The 17,896-nt window shown below is 40.6% G+C and overlaps 2 protein-coding genes across 2 annotated transcripts; one reads left to right on the forward strand and one right to left on the reverse strand.

Moving 5' to 3' along the window:
* Positions 1-1,867: 1,867 nt before the first annotated feature.
* On the reverse strand, positions 1,868-4,267 carry pld6 (phospholipase D family, member 6; the record flags this gene model as incomplete). The annotated part of the gene is made up of 3 exons (XM_080521178.1): positions 1,868-2,118; positions 3,666-3,895; positions 4,092-4,267. The coding sequence occupies 3 exons, from the start codon at positions 4,265-4,267 to the stop codon at positions 1,868-1,870; spliced, it is 657 nt and encodes a 218-aa protein (XP_080377304.1).
* A 2,253-nt stretch (positions 4,268-6,520) lies between these two features.
* Positions 6,521-9,991, forward strand: LOC308148998 (transcription elongation factor 1 homolog). The gene is made up of 4 exons (XM_080520607.1): positions 6,521-6,565; positions 6,860-6,985; positions 7,084-7,154; positions 8,719-9,991. Exons 2-4 carry the CDS (start codon positions 6,870-6,872, stop codon positions 8,781-8,783), a joined length of 252 nt encoding a protein of 83 aa, XP_080376733.1. The 5' UTR covers positions 6,521-6,565; positions 6,860-6,869; the 3' UTR covers positions 8,784-9,991.
* The last annotated feature ends 7,905 nt before the right edge of the window (positions 9,992-17,896 follow it).

A 17,896-nucleotide genomic window follows, 5' to 3' on the forward strand; every position in this document is an offset into this window, starting at 1 on the left:
CATCAGATTCTGAATTCGAATTTCTAACTGTGAATTTTTTTACCATCGAAATCAGACTTTGAATTTTAAAAGCTGTCGAATTTCAAGTACATATCTTTTTTTTCTTCTGTTTTTTTTTCAACATCTAAAAATGTTCAGTGTGTAAAAATTCAATTTGTCTAAAAATTCAGCTGCAAGCTTCCCTTGATTGGATGTTGGGTGAATGAGACAAGTATCGATTGCATCATCCTGATGGCACAGATATTCTGGCTGTTTTGCAGCTGAATTTGTTTTTGCAGCTGAATTTGTTTTTGCGGCTGAATTTTTTTTTTGCGGTTGAATTTTTTTTTACAGCTGAATTTTTTTGCAGCTGAATTTTTCGCAGCTGAATTTGTTTTTGCGGCTGAATTTTTTTTGTGGTTGAAGCTTTTAAAATTCAAAGTCTGATTTCGATGGTAAAAAAAATTCAGAGTTAGAAATTCAAATTCAGAATCTGATGGCAGTTTTACTTCCATACTGCACCACCATACAGCCCTGGATGGACACTAGCTACAAAATAAAGTTAAGAGTGCAATTATAATGTAGGTCGATAATTCTTGATGAATGTCGAGGCTTAATTAAAAAGTAGTTCATTGGCAATAGTTGTCCTGCAGGGCACAGTTTATACAGCTTTACATAAACAGCCCAACTTTTATTGAACTATTCTCTTCACTTCAAATCTTAAATATTATATTCAATATGCTACATATAGACCGCTTGGTTTGCAAATAGACAAAGAACAAAAAAAAAGGGCCTTTACTGTATTCCAGCTTGACACAAACAAATTCAGTTGTACACCTTTTAATCAGTTGATTCATTAAATTAACAAAAAAAAAAATGCTGCAAAATGTGAACTAACCCCGTGACAATTGTAAACATTAACGTTTATTTCGAGAAATTTGGGCTGATATCCTGTACGCTACTGCGTCTGCTTGATGCAATTCTTTTGGATTCCCTGAACACATTGAAGTACATTTCTGTGAAGCTGCCTGTTCACATCTCATGACCTCTGAGTGGAATTGATCAATGTTCACCGTGGAAAGAGTTTAGCAGCTGATTCATAAAGTCTAACATCACCATTTACAACACTAAGCTTCAATTTATTACACGGCAGCTCATGCTGTTTTGGTGGAGTTCCACAAATCTAGATATTGGCAGCCCCCACCACCCCCATAAGGTGGCACGATCAATGAGCTAATTATGAGCAACCAAGGATTCATGTGGATCGATCATGTCTCAACTAGATGCAACTTCGGTGGCTGAGAAACGTCAAGTGTATTTGAAACAAAGTAAGTCATGTCAGAGCAGGAGAGAAACTACACCTGCGGGGCAATGATGCAACAGATCTGCCAGATCCAAGGGTGTGAAAGAGGATTTTTATTGACGCTTGGCAGAGATGCACAGCCAGCGAGTCTGCAGAATCACACAATGAACAAGGTGCTGGATTTCTCAAGTAACTTTCCAAACACATAACAAAAGTTGAACTAGATTTGATATTATTATAGGCTTCAACTCACTTTTCAGCTTCACTGTAAATTGGCTATACAGAAGGAAAAATGCAAATACACACATTTAATGCTAGACCAAGGAACACTTTTGTGATGAAATAAAAGAATCTAGAAACGACAAACGGACAAAAAAGAAGTTGTCATCCACATTGCTTTTGACATCCAGAAACAGGTTTTGGTTTTTTTTGTATTAATGACAATAGTAACCGCTGCAAAGGTTTAAAAGTGGAAAATCTTCACTGCACTCCTGGTATGTTTAACATCTAAGTAATACTGACACTACAAAATATAAAAATAAAAGTGGCCCAAAACTGTCCAGACTTCACCTGCTTCTTAAACTTTCATTTATCAACACTTTTAGAGTCACTGGTCTCTAAATACTTGCCTTTATTATTGTGTTCCCATAACCTGTTGAACTCCCTGATGAAGGGCCGCATCAGGTTTGGCTCATCGGTCACAATGACGTTCTCCATGTTGTTATGCACTGCTGACAGTGTCCAGTTGAGGGAGCCGGTGATGAGCAGCCGCTTGTCCACCACTGCGAACTTGTGGTGCATGTACACAGAGTCCAGGTCACACCGCACACAGATCCCTGGGGAGTTCAGTGTAGAAAGAGAGACACACACACACAACAGATGAGGTGCTGAAGCATCCTTTTGCGTAAAGGAGTGAAGATCATACACAAGCTGCACCAGGGGACATTTATAGTTCAGGAAATATACACAAAAAAAACCCAACCTTTTTGTGATGATTTATACAATAATAAAATTCTTTGCATAACAAGATATATTTTCAAAGTTCCTGATCTCGTTCTACATGGGTTCAGTGGGATTTTCACTTTAATCAGGAAAAACCACACAACGGCCTCACAAAGGGTTGATTTTTTATTTCTCCCCCATGCATGCGTGATGCATAAAACTTGAAAATGTATAATACTGATAGGAGCACGTCTGCATTTGATCATTCTTCTCTTAAGTCCTTAATAGTCTGATCCTCTTGAGTTGTGCCGACTGATCTCAGACAGTCGTAGCCGGACTTGTATTTTCTTCTAAAAGAGGAGCAGGAACGTGATCTTTCAAAAACACACACCAAAAAAGGGTCAAAAACCTGAAAAACTATTCCCTCAAAATGTTGGCAATGATTGTCAGAGTCATTTTTCAGAGTGTTTTTCTTCCAGAAATCGTCTCCCTGATACCCATAATCGCATTGGGTAAAGGTCCCCCCCCCTCCCAAACAGACACTGAAGTGAGAGTAAATGGAACCGGCAAGAAAAGATGTCTGCCTGATTTTTAACCCCGAGACAAGAAAAAAAAACCAATACCTTTTGAAATCATTGTCAAAATGTGTGCAATGACTGTCTGGCTGACTGGAGAAACTGTTTCACAAACACACTATATTAACCGGTGAACTTCACCCCGAGCCACAGGGATTTGGTGCCAGACACAATCAGCAGTTTGAGGATAAAAGCTTTCTTCAGGATAATCAGAAGTAAGAAAAAAACAAAAAAACAAAAAAACAAACTGTATGAAAAGGGGAGTGGATTGTTCAGGAGGTTTGCAAGCAACACACAGAAACACTTTGCCTAATAGCATTAGCTGTCTGGTTGCCAATTTCGTACTTACTTAATTCTTACTTAACGGCACAGTGGCAGTAATTTCAGGATGCAGTGAGTAGGGCTGAGAGAGACGGCAAGAGTCAGACACGTGACCCAAAACCTTTCAGTATGCTATTGCTGTGACTCATTGGAGGGCTTGTAGTGGCGACCTCCATTCACCCAAACACCTCCCATCATCTCTCCATTCAGCACAGAGGGACCCCGGGTGATTTACCGACAATGACACACAAAGAGTCCAGGAACAGACAGTGAGCACCTCACATGAGTCACTCTTCCCCTCACCTTCAGTGAATTGTCCATAATAGTAATGATAATAATCTCACGGGAGATTGATGTGAATCTTTCTTAACAGATCATGTCTCCACGAGGATAAATGCCACTCTTGGGTCATCTGGAGTTCTGACATTTCTTGGCTTGATGACACTTCAGTCACAATGACTATTTTAGTCCAACAGCAGGAATTCATACTTCACATTGTTTTTGTTTTTTTTGGGGGGGGTGTACAGCTATATGTGTATCCTTACCAGCCTTACGGAGGATCCCTATCTGGGAGCCGGTGATGGCGATGTAGTCCTTGTCACTGAGGACTCGGACGACCACGCCCCTGTGATGCAGCTTGAGGATGGCTCGGCACAGGATCATGTTGGAAAATGCAAAAATACACAAGTCCAGAGAGGAGGACGCAGACAGGATGTGGCGGAGGAGACGGGAGAAGGAAGTCTCGATGTCGTGAGGCAACGGGCAGGTGCATAAACTGGACGAATATCAAAGAGGAAAGAAAACGTTAAGTTAGCGTTGTTTTAGGATGAATTCAGTGTGAATACGTCATTCCAGGCGAAGAAAAAAAATGAAGCGTTTGTCCTACTTTCTGAACTCACGCATCACTTTTACCAACGTCTGGAAAAAGATAAATAGCTTTGTTTTAAATAAATCCATCATATTTCACGTACTCAAGCACGGAGGGGGTGAAGATATGCTCCACACAGACCTCCTTTGAGGGGAAGAAGTGGACCTCATTCATGGTTCTTTTGGGCCTCCGGCGATAATAGAACCAGCTGATCAGCTCCACGCTGACGAAGAGGGTCGACACCCCGAGAAAAACTTCCTTCACTGTCCACATCAACATCTGGAACAAAGCAAATCAAATCTGAATGCCAAACAGGTGACATTGTGAAAGAACAACATCTTTTATTTCAACATATATGGAGTGTATTGTACAAATGTTTTTTTGCACTTGTGAATACATGCTATTTAATCATTATCGTGTGCCCTGTGATGGACTGGGCACCGGTATGTAAATGGCCTGATCAGAGGTTGCGTGAGGTTTGATAAAACACAGGGATTTGAATAATCCATGGAACATCTCCAGATAATTTGCCAATATATTTGTTTAATGCTCACTTCCCTTGTCGACATCAATCAAAAACTGTATGGAAATGATGTTATGTTTAAAAAAAATGGTGGCAATTGCAAATATTGACTTTTCTTCATATTAGTCACAGATCTGTTTAATTGATAAATTTACAAATCGTGAATACATTTTAGAAAGCGATATGACTTTGCTGCATTAGTGTTATTATCATTATGTGATAATGTAACTCTTAGATTATCCCCATGGCCTCACTTTGGAGAATTGTTTGAATGGTTGTCAAACAAGTTATTTAAGTAAACACTGAAATGGCAAAATACACCCTGGACATCACGGGGCAAAGACAAAGATTTGTTTAACCATACACATACATACACATACGCACACCCAGGCATGCCTACCAACAATTTTACAATCACATATTAATCTTAAACTCTAGTATTTGGACTGCTCTCGGAATTGACAGTACCAGGAGGAAAAACATACATGCACAGGGAGAACATGCAGACCCAGAACTGGGGATATTCGTGCAGTTAGATGAAAGTACTCACCACTACACCTCTGTGCAGCCCTGCGTTTTTGTCTTTATTATTATTTTTTTTTTAGTTTCATTTGATATATTTTAACTGCACTTTGCTGCAGTTTTTCCATTCAGTTTTGCAGTTTGCAAAGCTTTATTTCAATCTTTAAAAAAAAGTGACTTCTCTCGTGGTCTTTGCAGTGTTTGTCTGGTTTTGATAAATCATTGTATTTAAAACATCACATCAGGGAGTGATGCTGCTAGCAAATGATCAGCAAACTGAAAAATAACCAAACTATTTAGCAGCAATCCCGATGGAGAACTTTAAGCGTGACATGTTTTTTTTATGTTTTTTTAAAAATGAGATAATCAGTCCACTTACCTTACGATAACAGACTCAACTATTCACTTTACCACGTTGATTAATCAAGAGTAAGTGATGCTCATGTTTGGTATTAACAAGTTATGCTAATCGTTTCATTAGCTTTGGTAATTATTGGGTGATTTCTCATCAAACACTGAACATTGGCTTTCCGTGCAAATGTGCGCTGATACGAACCAAACAATTAAGTTTTAAGGTATTATAGTAAAGTATTATATTTAAAGAAGAAACTTTGAAACACGCTTGTGGAAGAGCGCCAGAAGCTTACCATGTGCAGGGTTGCCAGATCTGAGAGACAAACTTGAACTAACCACCACTTAGAAATCCAAATGATTCAAAAACCATGTCGACTGGTTTTGAAAATGCAACCGTTTGTAAACCGTTTGAAAATGCAACTCACAACAAGTTTATCACCGTGATCATTCAATTTGTCTGCATGTAAGCCAAGATTCAGATTTGGCAGCTCAATATGAATATTTGATGATTATCTGCTTTCCCCCATATTGATAGATCATCATGTAACTTTTTCTTTTTTTGGTTAAAAAAAAAATTAAAATAAATTATTATTTATTTTTTTATGTGTCAAATCTTTAAATATAGTTTGGTGGGACAGCTATCAGCTAATACTCCGCGGCACTTAAAAAGTAGTTCAAAACATTCCAGGAACCCGCACAACTGGCAACCGACTCTGTGAAGGAACTCCCCAAACAAACCCCGAACGTCATCTGTGACGTAAAAACGACTTATTTGAAACGCGTCAAGTTGATTACATCTACGAAAAAAAAGTTGATTGCATCTATTTAACATTCGAATTTTGTTCCTTTCGCATTCTAATTCAATCTAAACTTATCCGAGTGAAGTTGAAATTATTTTTCTTTGCATGTCCTTAACGACCTTAGCCTCTAGCTTTTTGATATATTTAAAAGAATAGTAAACCAGCTGTTTAAAATGTGACATAGAGAAAGCAATTTGAAGCAATTCTCTCGATTCAAACATTTTTTTTAACTAACATAAGTGACGTGTTCGAAAGCCAATAGTGTCAGCGAAGTGTAATCTGTCGTCCAATCAGAGAGCGCTCCCGGGTGCCCGTGCTGGGTCTTTACGGAAGCCGTGTGTCTTTGGTTCTGCAACGTGTATTATCGTCAAGTAGAAGGTAAACACATGAAAGTTTCACTAACTTACTCCTGAGAACTACTGTTGACGTCCCCGTGTACTGTTGGCGGAAGCCTACTTAAATGCGCTTTCGTGGCGGTTTCCGTATAATGCGACCCTGCTTTTCACAGTGGGAAGATTTATTCTGAAAAAAATATCAACAGCCGGGCTAACGTTAGCATGCTAACTTATCTGTGATGACAGCAGGAGCGCTGAGCCCGATTGTCTTGTCTGCTCGTGATTTCCTTATGAAGCACTGATCCTGGTTTATCCCTCTTTCGTTGGCTTGATATAGGTTGAGTGCAATGGGTCGCCGTAAGTCCAAAAGGAAGCCAATGGCTAAGAAGAAACTGACAGGGGACCTGGACACTCAGTTCACCTGTCCTTTCTGCAACCACGAGAAGTCCTGTGATGTCAAGATGTAACTAATCAATTGTCTAAACATAGCTGTCTGCATTATCACTTGTAACTTTGTCATTGGTTGCAGCCAACCTGCATTTTCTTGTGTTCTTTCAACAGGGAGAGGAGCAGAAATACTGGTATAATATCATGCACTGTATGCCTGGAGGAGTTCCAGACCCCCATCACGTGTATCCTTTATTCCATTTACATGACATCCTTCCCTCTCATCCAACAGCACATGAACAATGACAACGGAACAGGAAAAGTACATTTCATCTGCAAGACAAACTTTATTTCACAAGTGCATTCCATACACAGTGCAAGATACTGTGCTTGGAATTAAATTGACAATAACTGTACAATGTTACAGAGATCAGTTTTGAAAATATATTTCAGAAATGTATGCAAATTACATTAATACAAAATAGTTGCAGTGATCTTTTGGGTTGATCTTGTTTGAGTTACAGCAGATAGATCTGAAAGTTCATCCTGGTTCCATTTAATTTCACATATCCATGTCTGCTGAGGTGTAAGGCCATTCAGAGCTGTGTGTTAGAGTTGAAACTGGAAGCAAGTGCAAAGTTCTAAGAACAGGTTGGATATGTTCATATTATTACTTCAGTTAGAACATGTGCAGTGATGCTTTGAATTGATTGGAGGGCTTTTACAGTTGTCTATTCTGCTTGCCACGAACACATGAAAAGAATAACTCTGAATTTGCTTATTTTCGAGAGCAGAAGATTCATTGTGAAGTTATTGAATTGGCTTTTGAAGTTTAATTGCATCATTCAGGCTTTGAACATGACTCTATACTTGATCAGAGTGCAGAATTATATCATGGTTATTTAGGGGCTTTTAATCCAATTTAAAAACAATTATATGCAACTTGAGTTTGCTCAGTTGTCATGGTGCCTGGTGAGATGATAACAAGTCTCCTTGGCTTGAAACTTTAAGTGACAACAGGTGGTTCTCTAATTTATTCTGTTTATTGTAATTCAAGGTCTTACTGTTTCATGTCAGTAGACTTTGAATAACAATCTAAACAAGGGAGCCTTCACACTCATCACAGAATCACATCTTTTCTATGAAGACAGGAGAAACAATGGTTGTCTTGTAAAATGCATTACACTTCATATATTTCAAAAAATAAATACATATATATATATATATTTACACACAGACACACACACCAGTATGTTTCCCTGACAAACGTGCAACATTTGTCATTTTTAAGATGTGACTATGATGGTTACATGCTGACAGTGAAATTGCAAAATGATGATTGCTGTCCAAAATCTTGTTTCCATCAGTTTGAAGTTGCATCCCATTAAATTGACTGATCATCGTAACAATATTATAGATCACTGAAGCAGGTCAGTTACGTGGTTTAAACATCAGAAACAAAATGTAACAAGTGTAAGTATGACACTTTGGGCTTATTTCTATTCATTGGATAATTACAGTTAAACTCATCAAAATGCTAATTAAAATAATAGGCTGTATCCGAGAATGCTTTCTCAGTCATCTCAAAGTGTGCACCAGTTTAAAAATGATCGATTGTTTTAGTTCACGTAATTTACTACTGAGTGCATTGTCTCTCATCTCCATTGTAAATACAAACGAGGTTTGGCGAGAGTTTTGTGTCCTTCCATCTACATTGCATTATCGTCGAAGCTAACAGCCCTCTGTATTTATATGAGCTTTTCTTTTAAGCAACATACCTCTTTTTGTCCTTAATCAATTGCTCCTCAGATCTGTCGGAGCCGGTCGATGTCTACAGTGATTGGATAGATGCCTGTGAGTCAGCCAACCAGTAGCTTTTCAGTGAGCTGGAGGCATTTCCAGAACATTAGGACGATGGACATTCACTCTGCAGTTGGCCTGACATCAGTCAGAGGACATTATTGAGACTTTAATTATAAATCTACACATTAACCGCTCTGTGAACAGCAGTCTCACTGTGACGTCCTCATCCACAAAATACTGTGAACATTTCTGAATGCTCCCCTTCCTCTGTAAGTCTTCAACTAACCACTCCAGTTTTGATTTCTGAGATTTATTGCATAATTTGATCTCCACACATCCGGCAACACTGCGAGTTTTCAAAATGAGTTTATTGACTAGATGTCAAAGATATTTGAGTTGGACGTTTTTTGAGTTCAATATTATCCATAAAATGCATCCAGGTACTTTTTAATGGCTGAATACGTTTGTCAAATTAAACACAACTCATCATGAAAGACATCACAGCCTCGCTTCTTGATGAGAAAGACAAATATATGTAATTAAAGAAACAAGAAGCATTTAAAGGCTGACAACACAAAGTACACATACGTTTTTCTTGACTCCTGACAGCCACAGCAGGATGTGAATATTTTCCTGCAGACTGCAGGGCCAAACTTCTTGAGGTGGATGTTAATTTGTCCATTTTAGATAAACGTATGCGGTCACGCTTTGATATAACTATAATTACAAACACCTCTTATCCTCATGCGTTCATCTGTACAACACTGTATAAAGTGATCCTGCTGTAATGAGAAAAAAGAATAGATTTGCTGCTGATTTTATAGATTTACCCTTTTTTTTTTTTAAGCAACCATGCTCATACAGTTTTGGATCATAAATTTAGAACTAGAAAGTCGAATATTTTTATTAGCATTCTCATTTATGCAGATGGCAATGTTTAAATTGTTTTCTTGTGCAGAGACCAGTGTTGGAAAGTGTTTTCCTACATAAGTTTAATCAGGGAAATAAAGAAATTATTTGACACTATCATGAGTATGTCAGCTTTATTTTTGTTCATCATTAAATTAAGTATTTTGGATTGATGCTTTGGCCGAAAATATAAAGTAAATCTGAAGTTGACTCATAAGTTAGAGAAATCCTGGATTTACTGAGATGGCTTTCAACCACACAGTTCATGGCAGGATGATTGTATCGGAGAAGGAAGGTGTCACCTACCGCGGTGGTGAGTCTCACTTTGTATGTGTAATGCATTTTGTTTAAAAAAAAAGAAAACTTGGTATGATGCAATCTTTTTTTTTTTGTTGGAAATAAAGTTTTTTCCTAAAAAAATATACTTCTGCATTTTTTTTATGATAATTTGAAAATGTTTTCTTTATAAGAATAAGACCGAAAACTACACCAAACGTGGAGCTTCATCAGAATATACTGAGAATCTTTAATGTGGTACTGAGCACCACCAGCTGGTAACAAATGGAGCTTCATCTTTGGAGTAAATATATTGCATCCATCCAACCATCTTGTCTGCAGCTTTAATCAACTGCTGCTGGTAGATGGTTCGACTGATGCTGATTAAGCACATCCACACTAACTCCACCCGCCATTTTAAGGTTAAGATAAGTGAGTTAGCAGGTCAGTGTGAAACATTTGGTTTGAAGTGTGCCGGAGCCAATCCCAGCTGAAAATGGATGAAGGTAGATGAGGGTACACCCAGACAGACCATGAGTCCATCATAGGGTCAGTACAGTCAGACATTCACGGCCAATTTAAAGACACCAGTTCACCTAAAACCTATACAGTCAACTGTCAACAACCTAGTTTGGTACAATAGGAGAAAATTCAAATGATTTATTTTTTGTTAGTATCAGTAATGGGATTATACATTCAGATTTACGTGCTTTTGAAGTTCTGCTGCACAAGATTTATTGTGTGTGTGTGGGTGGGTGGGTGTGTGTGTGTGTCTTTGTGCTGGTACACCATTATTTTTTTTTATACACGGGATTGTAAGTTCCAAAAAATGTTTTTTTTTTTCCTTCCCACAAAGAAACTTGTAAAATGAAATCACACTCAGTCACAGAGTGAGTCCATAGAGAATCCTGACAACACACATTTGAGTAATTACGGCAGTCACATTTGAATGTGCCGAAGACCACTGGCAGCATTTAGCAAAAAAGCAAAACATCTCTGTGTGCTGCTCCTGATCTCAGGTCCAGAGGCATGTGGGACACATTTTTGGGAGTCCAGTATTCATTCATCCCCACAGTGCACAGGATGTAGCAGAGCATAAATGAAAGAAGACACAGTGTAGCAAGGTTGTGCACCAGGCAGGGCTGAGTGATAATAGATGAGATGTGGAGTGCCTGGCGTGGCTCTCCACCCAGGAAGAGTGTGTCCGTGCATGTGCGCACTGCACTGTGTATTGTGTTTGATGATGGACCCCAGCTGGAGAGGTTTTGACGACGCCTTATGAAACATGCTGGAGGATGATTACAATGGAGAATGATTATCACTTAGTCTCTCCTCTGTCTCCGCATGTCCCCTCCCACTCCCTCCCCCTCTCTTCTATTTCTCGCTCCTTCCTTCTCCTCTCCCATTCAGCACGCGAGGTCAAGTGTCACTCCGTCTCCGTTGTCAAGGCTGCCAATCACCCACACAGTGAGTGCGAGGCAACTGTTGCCAAGGAAACAGAGCAATTTGGTTGCTAGGCACCTGGAGCTGTGCTCACAATAGTCATTTTGTTGCTTAGAAGCACACACACATAATACACACAAGACCATAGAAATTGCTTTGCCCAATCAACAAGTCTACACATCTGAGTTAAATCTGTATAAAACATAATTACATAGCCGCACAGATTTGCTTACACAGTAGAAAGAAATAATTGAAGTGTAAATTATACAAGTGCAATTTATCACAGGCACAAAGAGATGCTAATGTATTGCTGAATTTGCAATGAAATGTTATTTTTCTAATTTATGATACTTAGCAATAATGCTAATGTACCAAAAATGTAATTCGGGATGTTTTATTCCAACACGTCTGCTACCTGATTAATCAGCCCGCCCCATCGTCCAAGAACTCTTCAAACTCACCCCCCAACGAGATCAATAAAAGACATAAACATCCATCATTCTGACTAAAAATAGTTGCCCATAAAATCAGTCAATCTCTTATTTCCCTACTGGCACATGGACCCTGTGAACCCAGCTGCTGCAATGTGTGTGCATTCATATGTATGTGATATATTTGTATTTTCATAAGATCTATCAATTCCCTATTTCCCCACTGGCATGTATATTATGTTTGTGTGTATGTGTGGGTCTGAATCTCCATCACGACAGCCAGTCAGCTGAGCTGAACGCTGAAATGTCAGCCACGGGTGCAAGCCTTGACATGTCCTCATGTGTTACTGTCTCCTGTTGCTGCTACAGGCATCAAACTCTCACACATTTTTAGCAAGAGGAGACAAAAATAGGAATGCAAGAGAAGCTGGTAGTGCAGTGGGTTGATGGTTATGCAGAGTTATAAAGTTCCATCCCGTGGCATCGCAGCCGTTTACGGCCAAGAACCCACAAGCAGCCTGCCGAGCAGCCTCGTCGCCAACTTTAAAATTTCTGTTCGGCATGGGCAAAATGTTCAGAGCGAGGGTGTGAAGGGCTGTGAAAGACAGCCATCAACTGATAAGATTATGGGATTGCTTGTGTACACGACTGAGTGAAAAGGGTATGTAATCAAGAAGGTTTGGAATTAACGTCTGAGTCTGAGGACTTTTGTGTTAAGCCCCCTGAACTAATGCCCTGGGGTTTAGCTTACTGGTACGGCGCAAGACTTCCCCATTGGCGCCTCCACAGGAGAGGCAGACTCTGGCCAATGACACAAACTCATTTCCTCCACAGGTGTAACGAGTGACATGGTTGATAAAGCTGCGATGATAAAACCTTTTCACTGGCTGGATTTGATATGGGTACCTGGCTAGCCCTGATTGCATTCTATTTAAAAACCTTTCCAATTGAACAAAGTAAGCCTTTCTCATAAAAAAAGAAGGAAAAATCCAACGGGAGGTGTGTAATTAAAAACCACCATATGTCTGTATGACCTCCTCAGTGTGACGATACATTTACATATGTTTCTCTGGTAACTGTGTAGCGCTCTGAAAGGAGCTCTAGATTTGGTCCATTCTTGATGACAAAGCTTCCACTCGACTACGCGTATTCTCAAGCAATAACATCCACATCTGTATTATCAACCCAAGAATACCCGTGGCCGAGACCGGAGCAAAGGTGCCCACCTCCTCCCCTCCAGTCTTTTGTCCCTCCTTTCGTCCGTGCAGCTCGCTGTTGTCTCTCCCGTGCACTTCTTTTTAGCTCCTGCACTCGGAAAGAGATTGCAGTTTTGGGGAGACGAGGTCTGTGTGGAGGCAGACCTGTAAGGAGAGTACCTGCGACGCAAGAGACAAAGAGATCAAATGTATCTATTAATGACATTACAGCCATGTTGTTCTTTGGTTTTAGTACACGTTGTATGCATGCACTCACACATTGAGCACATTGTCAGACTAACAACTTGATTGTACGATTTACGCAAGAATTACACACACACACACACACACACACACACACACACACACACACACACACACACACACACACACACACACACACACACACACACACACACACACACACACACACACACACACACACACACACACACACCAGGCAGCGTGCTGTACCTGAGCTGCACCAAGTAAACAGATCACACTGCCAACAGCGAGTCCCTCTACTCTCCCCAGTATCAAGCAATCGTTTAGCCGAGCACTGAGGGAGAGGGCAGGCTCACCAATTATCAAATAGGTGTCAGTATGTGTTACTCTGTAGAGAAGGGAGAGAGTGATTACCAGACAGATGTTCAGCCCTCACCTACACCTCCATCCCTCCTCCTTCTCCTGCCCGCCTACTCTTTTCATTCATTCCATTTTCCACTCCTTTCTACCATCTATCTCCCTCTTGCTTTCTTTGTCTCCTCTCGCCTCAGCTATTGTCGGAAGACTCCCTGGGTATGTCCCCCCATCTACTTCTCCACCTCTACACAACGTCTCTTTTTCTTGGTCTGTCCCATGGAGAATTAGCTCGACTCGCCGCTATCCACACTTGCCAATTAGAGACACAGTAACTGTCAGTCAACAGCTGAGGAGGAGAGAACGAGGGAGAAGAGGAGTCATCGGGAATAGGGGGGTAGGTGTGGGAGACTGGGATTGCATCAGCACCACAGACAGCTCCCTCTGGAAAACTCCTGCGAGTTTACAAACATGACTTGACTGTCTTCCTCTTTTTCTTTTTTCTCGTCCTCTCACTTTTCCTCTTAACCTTTCATCTCCAATAATTGTGATCCATTGCCACTCCTGTCCCATGTTTGCCTCTTCAATCTCTCTCTCTCTCTCCTTTACTTTTCTTGTCCTCAGATTAACATGTTTATCCATTCACACACACACACACACACACACACACACACACACACACACACACACACACACACACACACACACACACACACACACACACACACACACACACACACACACTGTATGCCTGTGCGCTATGAAACCTGACACTCCTCGAGTTACCATACTCCAACCTTTTCACCTGCTTCCTAACCTGCTGTCATTGGAAGGGGAAAAAAAAGTACAGAAACTATCCGCAGCCCTCACATCGAGTGTCATGTCTTGACATCTCCCTCATTACCTACCCTCCTTTAAGTCTTCTACCTTCACCCCCCGTTTGCCTCTTGTCTCTACCTCCATCCCAATTGTCCATGTCTGAGCTGCTGCTGATGACAACTCAAGTGGACGTGTCTTCTGTTCTCACCAAGAGCTGTGAAGAGATGTACGTAGGTGTCAGAGATCTGGTGTAAAAATACACCCTGCTGCTGCCCTCTTCACTACACAGGACTGGTCTGTGTCTGCTCTGTGTCACTGGAATGTCTTTGTTTAATTTGAAGGCACGCTTCAGTGTGGTTTTAGCCATGTATGTGGGTGTGAAGCTGTGTGAAGCTATGATAGCATGACACTCAAATATGGGTGTGCCTGCAGCAGTTCTTCTGAATGTATGGATGGCTGGGCCCTTTTTTTTTTTCTTTCAGGCTCACTTTCACTTTTGCATCCATGTATGTCATCCTGTTTTCACTTATTTTCAACAATTCCATCCACAATAATTGCTGTGCAGACCCAGTAAGAATCGTATTTCATAGTCAAAGACATCTGGTTTGCATTCATAAGAAAATCCATTTCCCGAATTGACTTGATTGAACATGAACTGGCTCCAGCTGGAGGGCCTAATGAAAGAAAATCGGTCTGTGTTTCATATTTATGTCTGATGCAACAGACTTATCAATTCTTTAATGTACCTGGTATTTCACATAGGCTACAGAATCACAAGTGGCTGTGCCAGGGGCAAAAAACAAGATGGGGTTTTGAGACGGAGACGGAGACTGAGCGGATGCTGGGCCAATGCTGCTTGCACATTACTGCTTAATTGCTTGGAACTAAAGGCGCTGTTATGAGGATGTTTATGCTTATGCCTGCAACAGCAAATCCATCCAGTCATTTCAGCAACAGTGTGGAGTTGAATAGTCACCACACAGACAAAAAATAAATGACCCAATGATGACTCTTGCAACAAATTCAGCCTTGAGTGCAGAATAGGAAAGTACCCTCCAACTTTCAGTGACAAACTTAACAGAGCCTCTTTGGCTCCATTAATCTAGCAGGGGCCTTAATGCAAAAAAAAAAAAGAGGCTCCAGTTGGCCTATTGGCCTAGATAACAACACAACCACACACACCACTGTAAAATTGCAGATAGCCAGCACCTGTCCCTCTACGTGACAAGCTTGGATATTAAGCTTTCTTTGTTTGTAAATACATCCGCTGCCACTGACAAGGAGAACCCAGTTCGGTGGCAGGCGTGGATTGAATCTTTAACCCTTTGCAGGGAATGTGGAAGAGGTTTGAAGCATCTTGTCTTTAAAGCCAACAAGATACAAAAGAAAGAACGAAAGGAAGAAAGAAAGAAAGAAAGAAAGAAAGCAAGAAAGAAAGAAAGAAAGAAAGAAAGAAAGAAAGAAAGAAAGAAAGAAAGAAAGAAAGAAAGAAAGAAAGAAAGAAAAAAAGAAAGAAAAAGGCGGTTCAGGTGCAATCCTCATCAAGTGATTTGATAGGCACATGGGGGTGATGCTGCTGGGACCAACCTGTTTAGTTATCAGATCATAAAGCGTGGCAACAAGGAATTGATCGGTTCGGTAATCTCGTGCCACGCTGTGCAATAAAACCTACTAAAAACACCTTCAATCCACAAGTCTTGCTTCCTTCACTTCAAGGAATGTCAATGAATATCTTCAATGATCGAAAGTGTGAAGTGATTACATATGTATATGGCCGCATAGGAACTGTGCCCATGTCTGGTTTTGTAACCGTTTAAATCAAAGCGGAATAAAGAATATATAAATATTTAACTTACCGCCACGTCCACGTTAGTGAGAGCCTGCACGATATGCCATGCACGGTATCCATGCTGAAGTGTGAGGATCGGCTCTGTTGTGCAGGGAAACGCCCCCCCTCCTCCCCTGTTATTCCTTTCTCCACAGTGCGCTTCTGCTCCTGCTTGTGGGGAATCACATAACCACTCCTTGTTTTTTCCATTCTCTCCGAGGGAGGGCTGGATGGAGCGATCCGGAGCCTGTGCAGCAGCAGCAACAGCAGCAGCAGCAACAGCAGCAGCAGTAGCAGCATCATGTGCCGTGAAACTAATCTGCAACCTCTCACCTCCTCCTCCTCTGATCCTCTCCTCTTCCTCCTCCTCCTCCTCCTCCTCCTCCTCCTCCTCCTCTTCTTCCTTCTCCTCCTCCTCCTCCTCCTCCTCCTCTTCCTGCTGCTGCTCACACAGTGCACTGGGCACTTCAAATCCATAGGCCAAAGTGAAATAAATTCTAATAAAGACCTTTATATCTCGATGACACAATGAATACACGTGTGAGAGTGTGTGGTTAATTAGCTTCAATCATCAGGCACAATAAAAGAGTTTATTTTTTTTATTTTTATTTTTTTTAAATCACATCAAACTATCCAGATTGCAGATGATGTTATTTCAACTATTTACACACATTTTGTGGCCTGCCCATTTGGGAAATAACACCTTAAGAATACTCAAGCCCGGTAACCTTTCCATGATCTCCTTGTGCATGTGTGGGTCTTCTACACTTTCCTCCAACAGTCCAGGCAGAATTTGAAGCTTATTGGTATCTTTCATTTGGTTAACAGTATGTGCATGTGACTTTTTGGCTCTCTGTGTTTGCCTTGAGATAGACTGGCATGGTCATGAGCCCCACCACCAACGTAGGGTGCAGAAGATGGATGAGACACATTTTACCTGCTGAGGCCATTTCTTCAGATCATTCATCAACCAATCTCTCCATATTAGCATACGTTCAATGTTTTACACTTGCAATAATCGTTCCTTCGTGGCGCTTCGTGACTCCTCCGGTCTCCTACAGCATGCCTAATAATGGGGGTGGACAGACCTGTAAAATACAATGCAATCTTGTGCAACAGCCATGCAATAAATCGCCAAAGCAGTTTTTTTCCCCCAGCCTTTTTAATGTTATGAAATATTGCTTCAACTTCACAGTCATTTAAGAATTCATCACTTTGGTGTTATTGACCTTTTTGTAAATACAGAACAAGTTTATGATTAAGCGAGAGAAACCCCTCATAGTGTAATGCAATACTATAGTTGCAAGAGTGTTAGTTTTCATAAAATATGGATAAAACGACATGGTTACTTAACAATATATAATAGAATTGTGGCACTACTCTGACAGTCTGACTGACATGGTGTAAGGATTCATCAATGGCTTCATAGACTTTAAATCTCCCTCAGCTCAACTGTTATTCAACGTATCACTTTTGTGTAAACGCTGTCAAATATTCAATTTTAAATGTTTGCAATGTGACATTCCTCCTCATTTTCTTTCACTCGATGAAGTTACTGCTGCTGATAGGTGTTTTTGGTGTTATGTTGGTCAAGTACATGCAAGTAGAGGCAAAGTAAAGTGCTGCACCCACAACGAAGTAAAACAGGAGGGAGGTGCATGTTTTTTAAAAGGTGTTTCCAACAGGGTCTAATCAAAGGATTT

Source organism: Blennius ocellaris (genome assembly GCF_963422515.1).
Source record: "Blennius ocellaris genome assembly, chromosome: 3".
In the NCBI taxonomy this organism is placed as follows: domain Eukaryota; kingdom Metazoa; phylum Chordata; class Actinopteri; order Blenniiformes; family Blenniidae; genus Blennius; species Blennius ocellaris.

Bases quoted from the DNA above. Each gene is read 5' to 3' on its own strand.
- LOC308148998 (XM_080520607.1), top strand. From the start codon at position 6,870: ATGGGTCGCCGTAAGTCCAAAAGGAAGCCAATGGCTAAGAAGAAACTG. The intron at 6,986-7,083 runs GTAACTAATCAA...TTCTTTCAACAG, and splicing joins AAGTCCTGTGATGTCAAGAT to GGAGAGGAGCAGAAATACTG. The intron at 7,155-8,718 runs GTATCCTTTATT...ATTGCTCCTCAG, and splicing joins GTTCCAGACCCCCATCACGT to ATCTGTCGGAGCCGGTCGAT.